General features: G+C 42.7%; 1 protein-coding gene across 1 annotated transcript in view; it reads right to left on the bottom strand.

The window, feature by feature from the left end:
- The window catches only part of LOC102372201 (partitioning defective 3 homolog), a 196,974-nt gene that overhangs the window by 167,235 nt on the left and 6,070 nt on the right, over window positions 1–23,669 (bottom strand). The window contains exon 3 of the mRNA XM_006037929.2: window positions 20,338–20,421. Within this exon, the coding sequence (XP_006037991.2) occupies window positions 20,338–20,421 (84 nt within the window). The remainder of the gene's footprint in view (window positions 1–20,337; window positions 20,422–23,669) is intronic.

The raw sequence follows: 23,669 nt of genomic DNA, 5'->3' as shown, positions 1-23,669 counted from the left end.
AATCAGGTTAGTCAGGCAGGACCTGCCTTTGATGAACCCATGCTGATTGCCCCTGAGCATGATCTCCCCTGCAGGCCCCCCACAGATGTGCTCCTTGATGATTCTCTCCAAAATCTTCCCGAGCACCGAGGTGAGGCTTACTGGCCTATAGTTACTTGGGTTCCCCTTCCTCCCTTTCTTGAAAATTGGGACCACATTAGCCAGTTTCCAATCCCCCAGCACCTCGCCAGATGACCACGAATGCTCATACAGCCAGGCCAAGGGCTCCACGATGACCCCTGCCAGCCCCCTCAACACCCTTGGGTGGAGGGCATCTGGACCTGCAGATTTAAAAATGTCTAGCCCTTCCAGAAGATCCCCAACTACATCTGCGCTGACTGAAGGCCTGACAGAGCTATCCCCAAGATTGTCCCTACCCCTGGTAGGTGGGATATCCCGGTCCCTGTTCAAGAAAACAGAGGCAAAGAAAGTGTTAAAAATATCAGCTTTCTTGTCTGGTGTAGCCACAAGATTACCATTTGTGTCTTGCAGGAAGCCTACATTGCCTGGTGCCCTCTTCTTGCTCCCAATGTACTTGAAAAAGGACTTTCTGTTGTCCTTAATCCTGGATGCTAGCCTGAGTTCCATCTCTGCCTTGGCCTTCCTAATAGCCCTCCTACACTCCCAGGCCGAGGAGTACTCCAAATCATAGAGTCATTCTTCCAGGTCAGCCTCGTAACATTTTGACAAGATAGTGTGCAAGGCCAATGTCCATATTTTATCCACCCTAAGACTATGTGCAGATATTCAGTGCTTCAGACTGACAGTCCAACAACTTATGCTTGGCCTACAGTGCACTTTAAAAAAAAAAATCTTAAATGCAGTGCTCCAAAGCATCAGGACTATATACACAATTGAAGCAGAATTTTTAAAAATCATTGCACAGCATGATCTTAGATCCGGTTGTTTGCCAAACTAAGGCCCTGATATGTCAAGATATTTAAGGGTATGCGTACCTTAACATGTATAAGACAGCAAATAAAATTTAATGGCATTCCTAGCATACTTATTACCTATGAGTTTGAGTATGTGTTGAATCAGGCATACTTGAAAAATGAATTTATCAATTAGCCTTCCATCTACAAATTCTTCATACACACCCACAGATGCAACACTCACAAATAAAACCAACCCCATTTAAAGATGAATCAAATTTCAAAAATCAAATCAGATTTCCCAAGCAAGCTCAGACAGAATAGAAAGATTATTGTTGATAATTATAACATTTAAATCCTCTGGATACATTAGCATGCAGCAGGGTTGAGGGCCACACAGATAAACAAATAATGTGAAAAATAGCATTTATCATCTTAAACTAGAAGTCACTAAAATAACAAACCATCAAATGAAATGTGATTAATTCATTAAAATGTAATTCACACTATTTTCCTGGGTACTGACATATCTCACAAATGTCAAAAATTAATCATGTGTGTTGGTTCCACAGTTCTTGATCCCATTAAGTGGTCACTCTGCCTGGTCTCAGGCCTCTAGCTGTCATCTAGGCTTGTTCTTCCACTCTCAGGTCGTTTATACACATACTGTTCTGTCCCATGAGGTGCCAGAGATCTGCAGCTTTGGAGCAGACTCAATTAAGCGAGTCTGCTCCACATGCAATCTGATGCACACTGCATGCAGTTGTGTAGGTGGTGAAATGCACATCAGCGTGCAGAAAATGGTGGCGGTGCACTTTTGAACTAAAGCACTTTCTGTGTGTTTTAGTTAAAAAGCGCGCCGCTGCTATATTTCTCAGCATCGACACGCATTTCACCACTTATACAACTGCAAGCATCACAGCACCCGGCACTGTGGTGCTTACATGTGTAAAAATGCCCTCAGACTCCAGCCCCACAGCACTAGCTGCTCTTACTGCAGTAGGTCTGATTTAAGCTTGTTCCATTCCTTGCAATCTTCTTCCCTCCAAGTGCAGTAACAATGCCTAATACAATGACCTGACAACCTCTTTAAAAGCAAAATATTACTTCCTTAGACCAAAAGCATTTTAGAGAAAAGCTCTTATGAACAACAGAACAGACAGTAGACATGGCTCTCTCTTTTCCTCATGGCTTATCACTCTTAACCCTGGCTGTTCTTCTTTACATTCCCTCCAGAGTCCCTGTCTCAGCATGCCTCCCTAGGCTCTGACAAGTGAAGCCACAAATTCTTCCTCTAAAAAATGCTTTTTAATTCTTTAGTCTTCTTTTGATCGCAAGCATTTAGCTTTGGCAAAACAAGGTTTGCAATTTATGAAAGACATGATCCTCAAAAGTTAATAGCTTGCCTCACTGTCCTTCAAATATGATCTTGGTTATAATTATCTAAATCTATTGTGTGGGTTTCCTGTATGTTCTTCTTGCAATCAACTATAGTCATATAGGAACCCTACCTCACTGACTAGGACATACAAGTTTATGAAAATATTACTCATCCATATTTCTAGATAACTACATAGCAAGTCCATGTCTATCACAAATCAGGTTGAAAAGCTCTTAAATGTAAAAAAAAATGATTACAACTGTCCCTCTTACAGTTTATGCAAAAACCTTTCTACAGTTTCAATTTTTTTTAAATATAACCTAAAAGAAAAGGTTAAAAGGATGCTCTGTCTGTCAATTATGGAGAAAATAATGTTCAAAAAATAGTGATTATCCAAAAACTTCTACTCTTCTAATTAAAAAAAATTAAATAAAGTAAAAATGTCTGCATGCACTTATATAAAAATGATGCCATACAAAGTTTTCATGTAGCTGAAGTCCCGGCCAAGTGTACAAAAAAGCTCTGTTCCATTTTCATTCACCCATATGTTGCTGAAATTGTCGAAACTCATCATCTTTCTATGTTTGTTTGCCCAAGAGTGGGGTTTGGGGAAAGATTGTGATGAGGGAGAGGGAGTGGGAGGAGAGGGTTAGTTCTTACCCATTTGAGATTTTCTTCCCCCCCTTAAGTGAGAGTAAGCATTCAAACATTTTCACCTTGTTCGAGTAGGAGAAAAACAATAAAACAGTGAAATGGTGAAATCTTTTTTGGATTAAATTTACTCTTGTAAGGAGGAGGAACAGAAGGTTCCAAAACATGAAAGTAGGATGTAAATGACCTTCTACACTGCAGCATATTTATCCTTCAGATGCAGAGTTAGGTTTTTTTTAAATGGCATTATTATGCTTTAAGTTCAGCTAGTACCACACGTGTACCCTAACATTTTAACTTTATTTTAAGCTACCATATTCACTCACATGCTAAACGCACATTTTCCCACAAATTACCCTTCAAAACGTGGGGCATGTCTCTGAAGCACTGAAGCTGATTTCCTGCCCAGAACAGAAACATGGAATTGCTGTAAAATAGCTATGTGGAAGATCAGATGGGGCAGGAGGGAGCAGTATAGGGGGTGTAGTCACACCATGCTCTGCTCACTACTTTACTCAAAGTTAAAAACACTGCCCAGCATCAGTGGCATTTCTATTCATGACTCCCAATTGAAGGAATCAATTGATTTCATGGCTCATTGTGATCTACCTGATCCCTTCTACATTCTTCGTTCCCAGAGGCATTAATGACCCTTTTTCCTTTTTAATGGTCATGATGTTCCACTAATCACACTCTCCTTGCTTTGGCCATTTTGTTCTCTTAATTACTCCATATCTCTTCCCATTTTTTCTTTGTTTCATTTGTTTGCAGCCTAGGTGTCCTCCATAAGAAAAGGAAGCACAAATGGAGAGTCGGTCAGCAGTTGTGACCTGTGCAGGATGTGCCATGTTTGCGAACACCACTTCATCTGCAGATGCCTTGGAGGACAAGATTCATAGACTGGAAGCACAGGTACCCAACACTGCTTTATATCAAAGAAAATGAAGATTACTTGGATTAATTACGAGAGCCTGGCACAGGAAAGGCCAAAGTGTAAAGAGAAGTAGAAAGCTTATGGGGTTCTTACTCAAAGAAGGAGGGTCCCCAAAATTCAAGAAGAGCAGACTGAAGTCAGCAACTGCTTTCAAGTACCCTGTGGTGGAACAGCTAAGGAAAAGGCAGAGATGAAGAGTAGGCAAAACCCATAGGACTCTGTAGTTTAGAGAGGAGGAAGCACAGGGCCACAGTAATAGGGGCTGTAGGATCATTGTACCAAGAAGGAAGAAAAGGATGGGAGTGGTTGGTGACTCCCTTACATGGGGGACAGAAGCACCAATTTGTTAGCCAGATTTGGGGTCCCAGGAGATGTACTGTGTGCCCGGAGGCCAAATTCAGGATATCATAGACTGCCATAGTTCATCCATTCCTCATACCACTACCCGTTCCTGCCCATCCATGCAGTACACCCAGAGGTGCTACAACTCAGGATGAAGAAATACAAAATGGGAGACATCTAGCTGAATGGCAGCACTACAGAAAAGGATCAGGAAGTTGACAGATCACAGACTAAATATAAATCTACAGTGTGCAGCTGCAAAAAAGGCAAATGCAGTTTTGGAATGCATCGATAGAAGGGTTAGGCACAAGGCATGAGAAGTGATAGCACGTGGCTGCTCTACACTGGTTGGGCCTCATCTAGAGTACTGAGTGCACTTTTGGGTTCCACATTTGAGTAGGAACATGGAGACGTTAGAGACTGGCAAAAAATATATATTAAAGGCTTCAGAAGGTGAGTAATACAAGGAGATATTGAAGGAAAAGGCACTTAATGATAGCAGTCTATACTCTCCTTAAGCATAGCAGTACATGATAGCAGTCTTCAAATTCTTGAAGGGCTACCATAAAGACAGAAAACACCTTTTCTCTCTTGCTGCAGAGAGCAGGACACTGGCCAATGGTTTTAAGTTGCAACAAAGTAGGTTTAGATTTGGTATCAGGAAAAACTTCTTCGTTGTTAGAAGAGTAAGGCAGTAAGACAAGACTGCCCCAGGGAAGTTGTGGAATCTCCATCACTGAAGGTGTTCAAGAAGTTGGACTGGCACTGGTCCAGGATGATGTAGGAGTGGCCTAGGCTATACTCCCCTATGCGTATGTCCTATGCTTCTGGGTTTTACTGGTTGCCTCATGGGGCTCGGCCTGTATTGGGGTTTTCTTGGGGGTTATTTTAAGCTTTCCTTAGAGGCATTCATTGCTGGCTGGAGCCAAACCTGGGATTGTGAATGGAGTGTACCAATGCTCCTGCTGGAACTTATACCTGGCGGTTCTTGGCTAGAGGGTCTTACGCCTCTACTCATGGTCAAACCAATAACTATATTTTGAGCCATGGTCATCCTGGTCTAGACTGTGGGGTTTTTGCTTTCCTCTGCAACTGGGAGACATGGTCCTTCTCCTTAGATCTCTGAAGTCTACAGCAGTAGACCTAAGAGACCTAAAACGTACAGCAGTAGGATGTAGGCAGCCATGGTCTCTTGCTTTACTTGTGGCAGGTTACAGTGTTGTGTCTTGCGATTGTGTCAGGGCTGACTATGTAGTCTAATAGGTTAGACAGTGTATTTGTATAGGATGCTTTGGATAGGGATGATCCTACCACAGGCAGTTTGGACTACATGACCTGTCCCCTTCTTGATCTGCCACATGCCACATAGAGAAGCTGCCCATGATGCTTGGGACACCCATACTGCAGGTTGGCCACTTCTGCTGTCCACAGTTGAAAACCCATCTTAATTTCTTAGTTGTGGTCCATCTGCCATTCAAAATCTGAGAGCTGCATGGCATTAGTAAATTCCACATCTGCTATAAGCAAAATAAGAGTAGAAACAGATATCACTAAATAAAGTAGGTCACAGTTGTGCTGGGATGTGATCTGCTTCACTGGGTGAAACATGTTGCCCCATGTCCTGCCAGTTGATGCTGTGGGACAACAGGGGATGTGCCCTCCTGGATTTGAGGGGCCTGGTGCTGCACATGGGAACTCCTGTGTAGGAGCAGGCCCCTCAAGCCCTGGAAGCTACTGCCTGGCTTTCTCCACTTACAGAGATGCTCCCCCGGGATCTTCAGGACATATCTTGGGAAGCAGGGAAAGTTGGGGTTTCCCCCTATACCAAGACACATTCTGGAAATCCCAGGGCCCTTCTCTGCAAAAAGAAAAAGCTGGGCAGGCATTTCCAGGGCTTAAGAGGCCCAATTCTGCATTGGAATCCCCAGGGTATTCAGGATCAGGTTCCTCAGGTCCCCAAAGCATCTGCCTGTGCCGCTGGAGAGCATAGGCAGTTCTAGGCTTCTAGCGCTCTCATGCCATAAAATAAACAGATGCCCACCACTAAATAGCAGCACAAATTAATAACACTTTCACTGTGGCCACAAGGGGTATGGGCACCTGTCTCTTTGGTCTTTTGTGCCATCATAAAAATTTTTATGGTGGCACAAAGATAATGAGAAGTGATATCTGTTTCCACCCTAAATATCTTTTCCTTGCTCAGGAGCAAAGACTAGTAGATGACAAAAGGAAGCACTAACCAAACACAGTGTGTTCTCTGTTATACTAGTCATTGATCGAGGAGACAATTTGTCCATGCATAGCTCCCAAATGGAGCCATCAGGAGTGGATCCATGGTACACTGAGCTGAAAAAAAAAAAAAACTTATTCTGCTGTACCTTGATCAATGTGTAGAGAAGAAATATATCCCTGTAACTTCACATCCATTCAACTTCCTTTCTTAAAAAAGTGAACTCTAGAAATCCATCTCCATTCTACCCCACTTTAGCAAAATTTTTACATATATTTTACACGCACAAATCCTAAATGGTGTCAAGGGCACACCACATTTGCATAGCTATGGCATCAGATCTTTCATTTCTATGATTAAACAGCAAATACCTAGGTCTCTTCAACAGTAAATATAATGAGCCACTTAAGTGTTATGGTGGCAACAATCTATTCAAACTCTGCTGGCTATTGGTGTCATACCAACACTTTGTACTCCTTATATTTCTTTTTATTAAAACTTAACTAATTAGTGTTAGGGTATTACATTTTTTCTTGATTGTTACTTTTATTCATTCTACTGAAGTTATATTAATTTCTTGTTAATGCAGGACACATCTTATTTTCTGCATGATTTATTATTTCTTAAAGCTATCCACATAAGCCCTCACATCTAGTAAAACATTATTAATCCTAACCACTGATAAAGTAGCATAATACAGAAATAAAATACATGTCAACATTTCAATTACTCTCATTAAACAAAGCCTACAAATTATACTAATGCAGAAGTGTTCTGCTCAAATGTAGCATCTGGTTTTGTTTTTTTACCTAACTTTACAGTTGGAAAGATGCATATAGCTAAAGTGGCATAAATTATGATTTAGAAGTGGTTGAATGTTCTGATTTAAATTTGAACCAAGTATCCTCCTAGTTTCTGTCACCTACTGTAAGCATTTAGACACTTCATCTCAGTATTCCTTTTTGTGTACACACACAGGCTAAATACAGACAGTCAAAAAGCCTGAAGCTGAACCAATTCAGTCCTTGCAGGTTAGTCTAAATTGCAGAGATTAAACTGAGAAACAACTGGACATTCACTTTTAACTCAGGAAATACAGCCATATACCTGCAATAGCTAAAGGCAGAAGCTGGGAGGGGAGGAGGGAGAGGGGAATGCTATAGCACAGCTCTGGCATGTAGTCAGCATCGGCTCTGTGTTTGCTTCTTCTTCCTGCTGCCCCTGAGGTCTCTGGGATTTGCAGTCTAGAATTACAGTAACAGGACTCTGCAGAGTTGCTCATCGCTTCCTCTTCCTGCTTCCAAATCCCTCTGGGATTTGTAGTCCACTGTGGCAGCCAGCAGTAAGTTTTAAGCAGGGCAGCTCTGTACTTGCGGGCAAGAGAAGTTTAACCCCCCTCCCTGGCCACAGACCCTAAATGGGGTTTGCTGGGGGGAGGCGGGGGCAGGAGTCCCTGCTCCCCACCCCCTTCTCTCCTGGAGCAGAGAGCACAGCCCAGCCCAGGGCTGAAAAGCATGCTGGAATGCTGGGAGACTGTGAGATTTAACTTGAACTAGGAAGGGGTCTGGGACAGAACTTTCATAAACTGGTTCGACCCAGATCAGTTAATTCTAATACTATATTCAACCAGGTTTATTATGTGTACTGAACTACTGTTCTGTTGCAGGTTTAAACCAGTTTCTGATTACTTAAACCGGTTTATTTGTAACTTCTGTCCCTAGCCACACACGTCTGCATGTGGGGAAAGGAAGTATGATTTGTTTAGACAAAAATCTCAAGAATAATTTCCAGTACAACTCTGTCAGACATGGAATACATTTCCCTAAAACTTGGCAAAAACTTAGTGGCAAAATTCCATCAAATTTCTCTTGTGTTGCTTCAGCATAACAATGTGATTATAAATTACATGTGTATTCTACATTACTCTAAAAACTGAATTATATGAGAAATTCATGTTCATTGTCACAATAACTACAAATAACATTTGCTGATTTCAACAGTAAAAGATGCAGAGTTTTTATTGCAAGCTTACCATGGAATCAAAAGGTATATCTAACATAGCAAAAAAGCAGCACTATGCTCAGCCATCTTGTGCTGTCTTTGTACAAAGTGGCTCCTGAATCAAAAATTAATATAGCTAAGTCAGATGTGGGGCTACATGAGGATGATAAAGATCAGTTTAATGTGGATATACTGCTTCTGACTGGGGACCTAGTACATGAAGAAGTTTGACAGGCTATGCTGTCTGTCAGACTAGGGATATCAAATTCAACCACTACCTCCACCCCTCCCCCGCACTGCATGGACCAGACTGCAGGATTCCTCACAGGCTACATCCGTGACTTTAGTTAAGGGTTAATACAGGGCTTAATGCAGCCATTAAATTTTGACTCAGGAAAAAAATCTTGTTCATGATGGAGAACAATGCAACAGTGGAAAAGGCCTATCATGGAGATAATTCCAATGCAACTGCAGTTAACACTTTAACCACCCTAGTTTGGCTTGGGACACTCACGAGGAAGAAAGGAAAACCCAGTCTGATTTTCATAGCCTGGAATTTTTCTGCAGAGTTCACTGTTCAATTAAGTTTCCTTTAAACTAGTAAGCAGAGATAGATAATTAGAGCTGGGTGTATGGTGAAAAGGCAAATCCACTGTGCCATTTTTACTGAATTGTCTTTGAGTAGACAACTATACTTTAAAGGATATATATACACTAGCCAATTGCCCATCAGGAATGATGGCGGGGGAGAGGCGGGCAGGGATGGAGCACCGTCATCCACCACCCACGCCACTGCTACCTCCCACCACCGCCTCCTAGGAATGGTGGGGTGGGGGGGGGCAGGGGGAGTCCGAGCCTTCCCTGCCATCCCTTCAGTCTCCCTCAGCCAGCATCGCGTGCTGCCACTGCCTTCAGGGAGCAGGGCGAGGGGCCCGCTCCATCCCCTCCAACCCTGCCATCATGGCGGCACTCCACCATGTCTCTGCCTCCTATCTGGAATGCTCTTGGAGCACTAAGGTTGTTTCAGTCAGCATTGTGATTAGCTGCCAAGACAACCAATCAGTGTGTGAATAAAGCATTATGGACAGACAGACAGGCTAAGGCTTTTACTATATATTTTAAAAAGCATGGTGCATTGGCCTTATATAGACCTGAACTAGAAAAAAATAAAAAATTTTAGAAAGCATGTTGTTATACAAATCTCAGTCATTAGTAATGTTAAAATTACTTTTTTTAATAAATCATCTTAGTTTTTAACCATTGCCAGGTAGCATGATTCTATACAAGATTTGCCTATAGCAGTTGCTAAATCATGTTTAGCATTGCATTAGTTAATATACTTTCTAACTAAAGTATTCCCTGAACAGACAAAGCATTACACTACTAATAAGTCTGCAAGACAAGGTCTTAGCATTATATAAGCTCTGTAAAGTACTCTGCAAACCTATGACCCTGCAGAAATAATAACAATAAATTAATACTGATCTTCACAGTGTTTTACACCAGCTTAATATTTTAACTGATAGGGGAAAAGAGCAGAGATGGCAAACAACTGAGATCTTCTATCTTTATACTTGTTTTAGATATATAATTAGGAATTTAACTGCTTAGATTATATTACTGCTTGCTCCACTATATTTCCACAGGGTTCATTAGTCTAATTATACAATTAAAATAAACTCAGCCACATGTGTTAACATTTCAATTCTAAGCCTAAATTAGAACCAATGATAAAACTGGAAATAAGCAGCAAATGTTTTATTGACACCTAAATTGCTTGAGTTAGTCTGAGTTCTTCATTGAAAACATGAACTCCCCACAACTGCCACCCAGCTGTATGGAAATGATCATAATTTGTCTTAATAAAAACTGACAGTGTAAACACAGTGAAAGTAATAAGAACATTACACTGAATATGCCAGAATATGATTCAGCCATCACTGCCCACTGCGCACACTGAAATTATTCACCTGTTCCCAACAATCTAATTGTAATTGAAGCAACTGAAACAGAAAAGGAAGAAGTCAACTAAAATTTGTAAAAAGAAGTTGCAAACATATGAGAAAATAACTACAATGAACTGTTCCTATATAACAACAATTGATTCTGAAACAAAAGAAGAATGAATAGTCATCATGCACACAAAACTGGACAGTGATGAAAGGTGTTGAGGTATGACTAGAAAATAAAAAAGATACTAAACTTTCATCAGACAAGGAAACCAAGCCAATTGTCTTGTCTATTAAATTAAATGATCAAGACTGAGAGATCCCAAAATGGACACTAACCAGAACCCTTATTGCAAATATTAAAACATTTCACTGCCACACCTAGCAGCATAGCAGCATTCTGTATTTTCACTCCAGAGGATCTACCCTGATTTGGTCTTGGGCTCCTCAAACAGGTAAGTTAACTGGGAGAGCTGAGGAAGCTCTACAGGACTTTTGGGAGGAAGACATCAGACAAAAAATGTCTTGACTTACTCAACAGCAAAGTATTTGGATGTTAAAAAAATAGATGGTGACTGGTACCAAAGGGACTCTCTTCTAATTATTTACAGTTTTGAGAATTATAGCGGCAATCCATGCCCTTGAGGCTGGCACTATCTGAGAGGAATAAACAAAGAACATTTTCAATGCTTCAACAGAAATGCAGACACCACCTCTCCTACATCAGGACAAAAGTACATTGTCATTTTTTATGACACAAATGTAGTTGCAAAAATAAAGACTGTCATAAAAGAACTTCAGTATAGACAATAGTTATTAGATGTTGCTTCAGGTTGCTGTATTTTAAACAAGAAAAGCAAAGGAATCAATGTTATGGTAAAGAACTGAAGAAAAAATGATTTATGAACTTTGGAATATAAAGGCACTCACATATTGGAAATGAAAATATATGAGTACTGTGGCATGGATAAATCTATACCAGTTTTGTAGTATGGGAACTGTGCACATCTCAGTGTCTTCACATATACACTGAGAATATTTACAACTTTAACAGACTTTGGTGTGTAATTTAAGCTGATAAATGTGAGCAAATTTACTCTGTGTTATTTCACACTTTCTTCTTAACATTTTCTAAGTAGCCTGGAGAACAAATGTACATAAAGATTAGAATAACCAAATTATATTACGGTATAGGTTAAGGTCTTTGATTTTGAATGGTCTGGTTTACTGTAAGATTTTTGTATTGGGGTGGGGGGAAGGATTATTGTACAATATTCAGACTACCAAGGAATACCTCAATCTTCTCTATCAGAGGTTCCATGAGCTCACAGTTAATCATGCACATGTGAGGAAGTAGAGGAGTGGAGGGGCAGGTTCAGATGAGATGCCACAATCCAGTTCCTGTGATTTGTTCAGATATTAAGAATTTCAGAGTTTTCTTTAAAGCACAGATTTTCCAAATGTCCACGGCAAAATTTTCCCTTTTGCTCACTACTGTGCAATACAGAACTACTCTGTGGCACCATTAGAATCCATCCCTCCACACCTGAGGCACCTGTATTGCAGTGATGGAATATGAGAATAAAGTTTATGAAGACATACCGGACTCTTTAGATAAAAGATGTCATAGAGTTGTAAAATGCTACTGTAATTATTATACTGACAGAAGAATTAGATGAAAGCCTATTTAGATACTAACTTAACTCCTTAGAAAAAGAAAAAAAAGAGGGAAAAGATTATGCAATATAAATATGAGAAAAAATAGTCTCACTGGGCAAGTCTACATGAAATACTACGTCACAGTAGCAACAAACTATAGCAACATAGCCCAATACTACAGCAACACAACGTCTAAAAATAACCATGCACCACTGGGACTGTGCAGTACCGGTGGGGACTGTGCAGTCATTTAGCACTATGCAGTACCAAATGTGCAATCAGGGGCATGTGTAGATGCAACACTAGATGTGTCTACATATGCAATTAATGCAAACCAATAAACTCTGGAGCAATTTGAGCTAGAGTAAACTACACCCAGGCACATTTGCACCTGGGACAGCAGCAAATTGAGCCAGAGCAGAGCAGGCCTGGGCTGGCAGGTGTCATGGGGGGTTAAGCCCTAGGCTCTGAGTGCCAGCGTTGGGCAGTAGAGAGGCTCTCCAGGACATGAGGGTGCTGCAAGTGGGGAGCCGTGTGGCTAGATGGCAGACAGGATTCTGGTCCCCAGTCAGCTGACCTGGTGCAATTTACACCTGTGGCAGTGTCTACATGTGCATTTAACTGCAGTAAATTAGCGGTACTATCTTATGCCAGCATCAATTAGTTCACTGTGGCCTAATACTTTCACACATGTAGACAGTGATGCTTACTCTGCAGCTAATTAGTGTACTCTGCAGTAGAGCACACCTATAGGTATGGCTATTGTGTCTATAAAATTACAACAGCTTCTACAGTTTTCCCTGAAGACACTGTGTGCTTGCTTGTTTTCATTAAACTTTCCAACATTACTAAGAGGGAGATAAATATCCCCATTTTATGGACGGTGAAGCAGGGGCAAAGAGAAGTGGTTTCATCAAAGTCACTTTATCCATTAAGGGACAGGTAACTAATTCCAGCCCTTTACCTTACCCAAAAGACCACCAGGATGTCAGATATTACCTTAATCAAAGGAAGAACACTTATTGCACTGAAATTTATAGAGTATGGAGAATCTAAGATAAAATATAATAGGAAAAATGTCATCGTTGACCTTATATTCTTTTCTTCTAGTGTTGAAGTTCAGATCACAAAATTAAGTTTTTATTGGTTGAGATAATCCCTTTCTTCTCATTCCCTTTGAAAATGGATTTGACATCAACAATAAACCAATGCTAGCTGAAAACTAGCCAAAGGAAAGGAACACAAAGACCACAGTGTAGCCTGCTCAACTGAGTAGTTACTCAACATGTAGTCATTAGCTGATGTATTTATTTTTTTAAGTGATCCCTCCCCATAGGCCAGATGGCAGTCCCACATACCAGTTTTGAATCTGGCACATAAGTGCACTTGATGTCAAATCTGGCATGCTTGGGATTGCTCTGTGGATTTAGAGTGTGCAAGGTTGCTTCAGTGAGCTATGTTGGATCTGACATGAGAAATTACTCCACAGCACCCCTGGGCAGCCCCTCCATGGCTGCCCTCAGCAGTGCCCATGGGCCAGCCCGACTCAGCCCCCCAGCTCCAGCCTCAGGCAAAGCAGGTGGATGGTGGGGCCATGCCAGCCAGCATCTGGTCTTGCACCCGGAACTACAGCTGCAGCTCGTGATGGGGCCATTGGAGCCGTGGGCCTGGACTGCTCCTGGCTCCCTGTCCCCAAGCTGGGCCAAGCTGTCATGGAGCCACAGACAGCTGGAGAGAACCTGGCAGGGCTGGCTCAGGGAAGGCTGTGGGGTCAGTGCCTTTCCCAGCTGGCTGTGGTCCTGTGACAGCCCAGTCCAGCAGCATGGGCAGCAGCTGGCCGGCCAGAAGTACAGAGGTGACACCGTTGCAGCTGTGGGCAGGCACCTTGGCAGCCGGATTAGCCATGCAGGACATATTAATAGTGCCTGTGGTTGCCTGAGCTGGCTTGGAGGCACCGCAGGCCCAGAGCCCGACAGTCACCCACCATGGGGACTTGTGTACCCACAGCCACTGCACCCCCTGTCCATCCTAGTGCAGCACCCGATCAACTGCTGCCACACCAGAAGCTGCACACTGGCCAGGGCCTGCAAGATTGTTCTGCCTCCCTCACCTCCTGCTGCTGTCCTGCCACACCACTCTGGGTGGGTGGGCAGGAAGCTTCAGTCCAGTGGCTTCTGCTCAGAACGTGGAGCTCTGGCTCCAGCTTCCAGCTGCCTTCCTTCTGCTCCACCCGCCCAGCATGATGAGCAGCCCCTGCAGGTGGAAGGCAGCTGGGAGCTGGAGCCAGATCTCTGTGTGCTGACCAGAAGCCACTAGGCTGAAGTTTCCACCTGCCCAGAGCATCACAGTATAGCAGGAGCAGGAGCAGGAGCCACAGCTGGAGGTTAGAGGAGCAGAAAAGCCCTGCCAGCCCCAGCCAGGGTGCAGTTTTTGGTGGGACTGTACCTGGTGTGCCTGTAGCTGGCTGGGTGCTGCTGTGCTCCCCTTGCCTCCAACAGCTCCTCCTCCTCCCACTCCTGCCCCTGCTGTGCCATTCCAGGTGGTGGGTGATGGAGTGGGGAGAGCTTCTGCCCAGCGCATGGAGATGCAGCTCTAGTTCCTGGCCACCTTCCATTCACTCTGCCCACCCACAGAGGCTGCCCATTGTGTCGGGCAGTTGGAGCGGATGGAAGGCAGCCAGGAGCTGGAGCCAGAGCTCCATGTGCTGGGCAGAAGCCACACGACTGAAGCTTCCCACACACCCACCCAAAGTGGGGTGGTAGGAGCAGGGGCGGCAGCAGCAGCTGAAGACAAAGGACAGAGAGCAGCCCCGCCAGCCCCGGCCAGCGAACTGTTTCTGGTGCAGCAGCAGCTGCCTGGGTGCTGCATCGTGACGGACAGGAGGCGTAGTGGCTTTGGGCATACAAGCCCCCATGGTGGGTGGCTGCCGGACTCCAGGCCCGCTGGCACCTCCAAGCTGGCCTGGGCAGCCACAAGCAAGCTTAACACATCCCGCATGGCCAGTCCAGCTGCCAAGGCATTCATCTACAGCTACAACAGTGTTACCTCTGCACCACTGCCTGGCCAGCTGCTGCCCATGCCACCAGCTGGGAAAGGCCCTGCCTCCACAGCCCAGCCAAGCCAGGCCCTTCCCAGCCAGGTGCAGTTCCATGACAACCCAGCCCAGCCCAGCCCAGCCACGGGGAGCTGGGAGCAATCCAGGAGTACAGCTTCTGCAGCCCCAGCCCAAGCTGAAGCCTTCTGGGAAGGGCCCAGCCCCCATGGCCCAAACTCAGCCTTCTGCTTCATGCCTGCCCTCAGCAGTACCCGCAGGCTGGCCTGGCTCAGCCCCACAGCTGTAGCCCCAGCCCCAGGCCTGCAGCCCCAGGCTCACCCCGAGGCCAGTGACGGGGTCATGCTGGCCAGCTCTGGCCAGGCCCCCCACCATGCCAAAGGCAAGCAGAGGGGAGAGCCACAAAGATCCCTTGCCCATGCCTGAGAGGGGAATTTAATCCTCTTCCCTGTCCCCCTTTGCTTGATGTGCTGCTCTTGATGTGCTGCTTTGCTTGTCTGGCCATGTCCCCATCTCTTCCCCAGGACAAGCCTGGCAAGGGCTGCTTCTCCAGAAACACCCCAGCTGGGGTCCCTACAGACCAGAGGGGGGGTGTTTAAACCCCATCCCCAATCATACTTAGCAGCCTGCCATGGGGCTTGGTCACGGTCCCCAGGTCAGCTTCCCTCCAGCCTTGTGGCTGCTGCAAAGGAAAAGGAGGGCCCGCTCTAGTGCCTCCCCACCCCAGCTTCTAACCTGAGCCACTACAGACATGTGCCTCCATTTCCAGAATCAAAAGTGAATGTCTATTCACTTGCAAATTGGTTTAATCTATGGAGGTTAGACTAACCTGCAAAGATTGAATTAATTCATGCTCAGGCTTTTTGAATGTCTGTCTCTAGCCTATGACTCATGGCCCCCAAGATGGCTATCACCTCTCCCTAAGGCTGCAAAGAGCAGAGGCAGAGTCTAGTGCTAACACTCTCAGATGCTGGTGAAGCGGTAGCTTTTGACTGAAGAGCTGACTAAGAGTGAATAAGATGCTACATATAATCTGTAGTACGTTGATGAGGTGTGGAAACAGTGGTATTTACTGGAACTTATATAAAGACCTGTTTACAGTAAAGAAGTGTCAGCCTTACTACTATCCCTGCAAGAGTCTGGTGTCTACCTTTGTTGCTGTCCTGCAGCACCAGGAAGTTCTTGCTGCCTACCCAGATTGTTCCTTGGGATGCCACACTTCCTGTACATTTTGTCTTTCTAGCAGTACTTGCTCTATGCCACAGAAAACAGGTTACCCAGAGAGGTTGTAGAACCTCTATTATTGGGGGTCTTTAAGACCTGGCTAGACAAAGCCTTGGCTGGGATGATTTATTTGGATACAGTCCTGCTTTGAGTAAGGGGTTGGACTAGATGACCTCCTGAGGTCTCTTACAACCCTAATTTTCTATGATTCTATACTTTATAGTACTTTAATCTAGTCTGTATTTCCTTAGTTTGTTAATGAGAACATTGGGAGAGACAGCATCAAAAGCCTTGCTATAGTCAAGGTAGAACACATCTACTGCTCTCCTCTCATCCACAGACCCCATCCCTTTATCATCAAAGGAAATAAAGTTGGTCTAGCATGACTTGCTTTTGGTGAACCCATGGTGGCTGTTCCTGATTTCCTTACTCTTTTTCTAGGTGTTTCATAACAGATTCCTTGGGATCTTGTTCCATGATCTTTCCAGATATCAAGGTCAGGCTTGCAAGACTTGCAAGATTGCAATGTTTTTATTATACAAATCTCATACAACTAAAATATCATATAAAACTCAGTGTTACAAGGAAAATATCTCCAATACACTTCAATTTCAAAGACAGATTTACATGGGTATAGTGTTAATAGCTTAAGATAATAAAAAATTTAGTAGGTTGAAAAGCCAAATTAAATATATAACTTTCATTAGTATTGCTCATATTATAGGGTAGCAATATCTTTCACAAGTAACCACGCAGCAGCTTGTAATTGACAAATATGTCATCTATTTTTAGTAGGTACAAATTAAGTACTAAACTTGTGGTTTTTACAACTGATACTGTTTTGTAGTTCTAGTGCCTCTTCCCCTATTAAAGAAAAATCCTTATGAATTTTAGAGATCTAAGGCCCCTCTACTCATGCAGGTAAAGGCATAAGGTGATCTAATGTGCAATCCAATCAACTGTGTTTTCCTGCCATGCCACACATGCATGGCAGAAGGTGCGATTGCGGGATCGCACAATAGACCCATTACACCTAATCCTGGGCTCTCCCTGCATCAGCAAAAAGCAAGCTCCCACAAGTAGCAGCCCCTCAGCTAAGGGGCTTTCAGCTGCGGGGACACCCCATACAACCCCATGGCTGAGAGATGCAGCTGCCACAGCGGAGGGGAGACCCTGCTACAAATGTAAATGAAAACTAAAAGTTAAATACACATGATAGCTACTTCGCACACGTAGCTGGTTTCAGTTAACTGCACCATATCTGTAAACATGTAGGAGGAGGCCCTAGAGTACTCCTTTGAATGTTTAAAAAAAAAAATTAAACCTTTATTAAACTAAACAGCGAAAAGGAAGTAGCCAACTGGTCCTCTCTTTTCACTTAAGGTGGCCACAGAACAGCAACCTGTATAAAAGGTCAAAACTCACCACAACCTACCACCTTTATTTGTCAAATTGTGATTGAAATGCTACTCACTCATATCCTACTGACTGAACTCATTGAACATCAAGTCACTCATGGGAGGAGACAGTCACCATATTATGGCAGCTTGTTTTTCCTTCCTGGAGTCCTTAGGGAAAACTGTCTTAAGTTCACCAAAATGAATAGCTTTGTCATACTACTACATGTCAGTGTGGCTACTGAAGCACTACTAGCTTAAAATAGTAACCAGAAGTAAAGTTTTTACATCACATCAATAGGTATGCAATATAGAAAGAAAAACATAGTAGTGTATGAAAAGCAGCTGATATAAATATTTGATATACAGTAAACGATACTCACTTTAATCAATTTAAACTGAAATTGCTACTGGCTAGGTAGACTTGTAAAGAACATAATATACTTTCAAAAAGTAATGCAAGATTACATTCTTTAAATACATATTTTAGTCCCTTTTTTCCCTTAAAGAGCAGAAATAGTGAATGCAATTAAGTTCAAAGATAATCTTCTTCCGCAGAATAAATTCCAAGTTATATACTTGAAGGATTATCTCTTTTTCAGCACACCTAAAAGCTTTAAATCCAACACAATAAAGAATAATTGCCGCAGAAGTAACACGGTTTTCCTCAGAATATATTAATGTTTTGATTAAGGATAGTAAATACTAATGTCTCACTTTAGCAAAGCTTGCATTTATAAATGTAGTGGTCTGTTTACTAACAATCTCAAAAATGGTACAGGTTTCCCTCGATTTATGCGGTACATGCGTTCCCGGAAAACTGTGCATGAATTGAATTTGCATAAAAGAAACTCGGTTTACAATGTAAGAAATAAGGATACGCTCCCACGGTGGGGAGGGAGGGAGGGAGGGAGGAAGGCTGGGACTAGGGAAGGGGTGGGAGAAGCGGTGCAGTGCAGCCTGTGGACCACTCCCAGGGCTGCAGCAGGGAGCAAAGCAGAGAAAACTGAGTGGGTTCAGGGCCCGGGACATAGGGGTGCAGCTCTTGCTGCTATGCGCACCCCAGGAGGGCTGCAGGCTAGGGGGCTGTGCCAAGCTCTTCCTGGGGGGCCCTTGCCCCCAGATCTGCACGCAGGAGGAAAGCAGGCTGCCGCTGCAGGCTGGGGCCAAGGGCGGCACTGGACTCTGCCCAACACTGGGGGCAGGCCGCAGCAATAGGAGGGGGGCTGCTGCTACCCCATAATTCACTGTAGCCCCCCACCACCTGCCCTCCCAGCACTACCACCAGGAACAGCCTGGCACAGCCCCCCCAGCCTACAGCCCTCCCGGGGTGCAGGTAGCAGCAAGAGCTGCACTCCCCCATCCCGCGCCCTGCACCCACTCAGTTTTCTCTGCTTTGCTCCCTGCTGCACCTCCAGGAGCAGCCTATGTACTGTGCCATGCCCCCCCCCCCCTTCCCCTACAGACTTACCTCACTAAGCCCCGGGCCTCCGCTTGTCCCTACTCACCCCCGCCCCCTGTTGCAGCAGTCCCAGGAGCAGCCAACACCACCTGCCTGCACCATGGCACAGTGCAGCCCAGGGGCTCAAGTGAGTGGGAACAAGCAGAGCCCCAGAGCTGACCACATAAGAGTGAATTTACCTTGCATAACTAATTTGGGATATAAAAAGGGTCATCACATAAGAGTGAATTCACATACAAAGAACCCGCATAAATTGAGGGAAACCTGTATTTGAATGTAAATCACCTGTACTACAATTTTTTCTGGCACTTTAACTTCAGGAATTCTTGCTTTTTGGCAAAAATGCAGTTTAAAAAATGCTCATATTCTCTGACAACAGGCTCTTACATCTCAAAACCCATTCCATACATCTATCTTTTTACCTTTTTAAAAGAGGACACTCTTCAGTACCACAAATAGTATATAGTATATTTTTCTTTCAGCAGTCGCATCTACACGTCACTGTACTTCCTTTTGGAAGTACTAAAGCATAGTGCAGTATGGGTGTTTACTGTGTTGTGCGCATGGCACACGATTACAGTTTGCCACTAGGTTGCCATAGCGGCATTCTATACCAGGGGAGCGCATCACTACCGCGACGTTGCTGGCCATCACCTGTAGACCCACATGACCTCTATGTTTTCGTGCACACTGTACAGTGACACAGCACACCACTACGTCGCTGTAGGGCGATGTGTAGATGCACCCAATGTAGCTTATAAGATACACATAGATGTAAAGATAGATATTATAGAAAACTGTACTTTGGAAAATTATGACTGTACAGATCCAGAAGGAAAATGATACATAAAATTAGACTGAATTAAAAGGAATAATATAACTATGATATAGTCCATACCCTTGTAACTCCATGATATCACAATACACTGTCTACAATAAATTGTCAGATTCTGCTACTCTACTTCATAATAAATAGAGCCTTTGTACCAATGTGAGGTGAGATATATTTATTTAATCAGCAAAAATTTGTCCTAAACACTATGCTGTATTTCAAACAAATATAATGGCAACTACACAAGTGTTAGCGTAAGATAAAACACAGCAAGTTATGATTCAATTAAAATCCTACACAATACATTACCTTCCGCCTCGGGCACTGAAAGGCACTACATGGATTCCCAGAGGCCCACCGTCGTTGGAGACTTCTACGAGCTTTACCATATCACTGTGAGACAATGATGAATGAGGGAACATGAACATGTACCGTAAATGAACCAAAAAAACCCACATAAACGCACATACACAAAAACAGAACATATTCCAGAACTTAAGTAATGGTGATGAAAGCAATGTTAAACACTACATACCTGAATATTAGTCTGATGGCATGAAACGAAATCAATCATCAAAAATAATTTTGTTAATAAAACAAATGAAAATGATCTAAAGTTTTAAGTAAATTTAATCTGCTATATGACTTGGTGTTATGCAAAATAATGATAAAGTTTTCATTGTTTTTCTTTTCCTTAGGTTACTAGTATATATATTTTTAAATATTTCTTTTTTTAATTTTTGTATCAAAGATGCTTCAGAGCAGTATGAAATGCACTTTTTGGACTGTACTGTAACAGCCAAAATATGTAAATATTGAACATAATCAATTTTCCGTAAAAGCTGTAAAGGCTGTTAATGTCTTTATCATACTTTATTCAACTATCCAATAGATAGTCTACTCCAGTCTTTATTACCTCATGGATCAATCGATTTGAGGGCCATTTGCATTTTTAAATTGATCCCTTTGCTTTTTGGTATATGAAGAACATTTCATGGTTTAAATTTCTACTTCTTTATATAGTAAGTTTATTACAATTATTTCTCTTATGTGTATATAGATCCTTAATTCTGGCTCTTCAAATTAAACTCTCAACTCACCTTTCCAAAGCAAAGGGGCAGATTTGGTTCTCATTTTTGCTATTTGCTTTTAAAAGAGAACTATGAAAAGATAGTTAAATAAAAATATGAGCTCAGAAAAAAGTTATACTGATATCACTATACTTTATTTTAGCCTCGAAGAGGCTGAGAAGCAATACGCCTTAAGCAACACTCCCTACCTGCTTTTGTTTATCCACCCCCCCCAAGGAAAAATTAAACTAGGATCCAAAAAGCCATACAGCTACAAGCCACAGATGGATTAAGCCAACCCCCCCTCATCCATATACGACAACTTTGGGAAATCTCAGGTCTGGACTCAAATCTGATTTTGTGGTTTATGCCCACCAGTAGTGCAGCACACATTTGGAATATTATCCAATACTATATATGGTACATTTGATAAGTGGCTTGCCTCCAGAGAGCACACCAAGATTACATCTCCATAATCTGCACAGGAACACAGGGCCAAATCCAATACTAACTGATATCAATAAGAGATTGCCCGCTTGCATCAACATTTCTGGATCAGATCCAGAACTGCCATACCAAATTACAATCATTTTATCCAGAATACTGCGTTTGACAGGAGTCAGTATCACATCATTTAGAGGACAGCATAAGAAACTCCAAAACTGACAATTATGGATAATTGAACAGCCTGCCAGTGAGGGTGTTTTTTCCTTGCACTTGTCTGCAATTGGTTGCTTTATATTTTGCACACAATTATTCTTCCTTTTACACATTTTGTTGTCCAATCAAGCCTATCCTCATCTTCCCAATTACTCCTGTGAAAAGTTCTTCCATACTTTGTTTTTATTACCCATCCCTATAGCTCTTCCATGTCTCCTGTACTTTGTTTGGGATAGGATGATGAAAACTGAATACAGTTTTACAGATACAGGGAAACAAACCACTTAGTTAACAGCATTAGAGTATCCAATGTTATTTTCCTCCACAGTCTTCAGGCACACTAACTTTTTTTTTCTTTTTTTTTTTTTTTTTCTGTTTTTTTGAGTCTCACTGCTCATTAGTCAGAGGTTTTCACTGTGCTGCACAAAACGACTCTCAGGAACCAACTAATTTTGTTCAAGTCCTGAAAGCATTCTAAGAGATGCCTTTTGTTCTTCATCTCTGCTCTACACATCCCTATTCCAAAGGGCACTTTTTCTTTCCATTTGGTCTCAGTTTTCTTTTAAGCAAATGAGATGAGGGCAGAGAACCGTAACTGTGATCAATTTGATGAAACTAGAACATTCATGAAGGGCATTAAATTACATAGAATCTACTAAAAGGACACCTAAAGAATGAAAACTGACTTATTTAGATCATAACTGAATCTATTTTTCTTTGGCTTATTCTATGCTTGCACTAGGGCAGGCATCCTTTTTGCCACACATTCAATTTAGCTTAAGGAAGAGCTTCTGCTGCTACTACTGTTTAGCTCCCTAAAATGGGTCTGGAAAGAAATCTGCCCTGTCCTAATCAATCCATTCTAAGTGGCTTTCAATGTTCTTTGCTGTGTACCAAACCATCCAAGCAGAGGTCATTCTAATTTTGCTCCTAAATCTGACTTCCCCATGTGCCTGTGCAAGCCCTCCAACAATACTAAGAAAAGCTCCCACTACACGCTTCTGAATTTATGAGTTTTGCCTGTAAGTGTACAGAAGAGATGTGATATAAAAAAAAAAAAAACAAAAGAAAAAAAAAGGGAACACATGATAAAATGTCCATATAAAAATCAATTCAAAAATAAAAACAAGAGGCATTAAATTTGATGCATATTTTACATACTCCAATTAAGAAACAGCACTTTTAATTCACAGTAGCCGTATATGCATAAGACACTGACTCCACAGTTTTTACTGTGCAGTCATTTGGTACTTAAATAAACAGTCACACGAGTTACTGGGCAGTAGCGCCCACATGCTTCTTTTCTGACACTACTGCGCAGTAGCCAAAGACTGAACGGTAGTGTCGTGTCATGTTTTTCGTCACATGACGCTACTGCGCAGTAATGTTACTGCACAGTCGGCATATTGTGCAGACGTGGCCAGCATTACAGTATTTGTTAATATATGTAACAGATTAAATTTTAATACCGTACTCTTGTGCTTATCATACACTTAATTCACTATTTTTAATACCTACACTAATCAGTATTTCTACCGATAAAAGGACAAACGTAAAAAATTTAAAAGCATTACAGGCCATGTCCTAATCAATATCAGAATGTGGTCTGGGGTATTCTCTTTGAAATGAAACTCAAAAGGCCAAACTTGCTCCATTTCAGGTTTCACTGTGAAATCCTAATTGGCTGAACCTTTCCTACAGGACAGAGCAGCTTCAAGATAGTTGCAAAACAGAAAAGTGAGTTGAGCTTGGAGTTTTGCTCGTTTGGGTAGGCCTTCCACATTTGAGATTGCCACAGAAAACTTTTCCTCTGAACTCTTTTATGAATTGTGGGGAGTTATGTCTTTTACATCCAACCGCTATTTTCTAGAGAGCCAGTTGAGCCCAATCCCCTTTCACTCTATCTTCTAT

This window comes from Alligator sinensis, unplaced genomic scaffold (genome assembly GCF_000455745.1).
Source record: "Alligator sinensis unplaced genomic scaffold, ASM45574v1 scaffold691_1, whole genome shotgun sequence".
Classification (NCBI taxonomy): Eukaryota; Metazoa; Chordata; order Crocodylia; family Alligatoridae; genus Alligator; species Alligator sinensis.
This window is presented reverse-complemented; position numbering and strand designations above follow the sequence as displayed.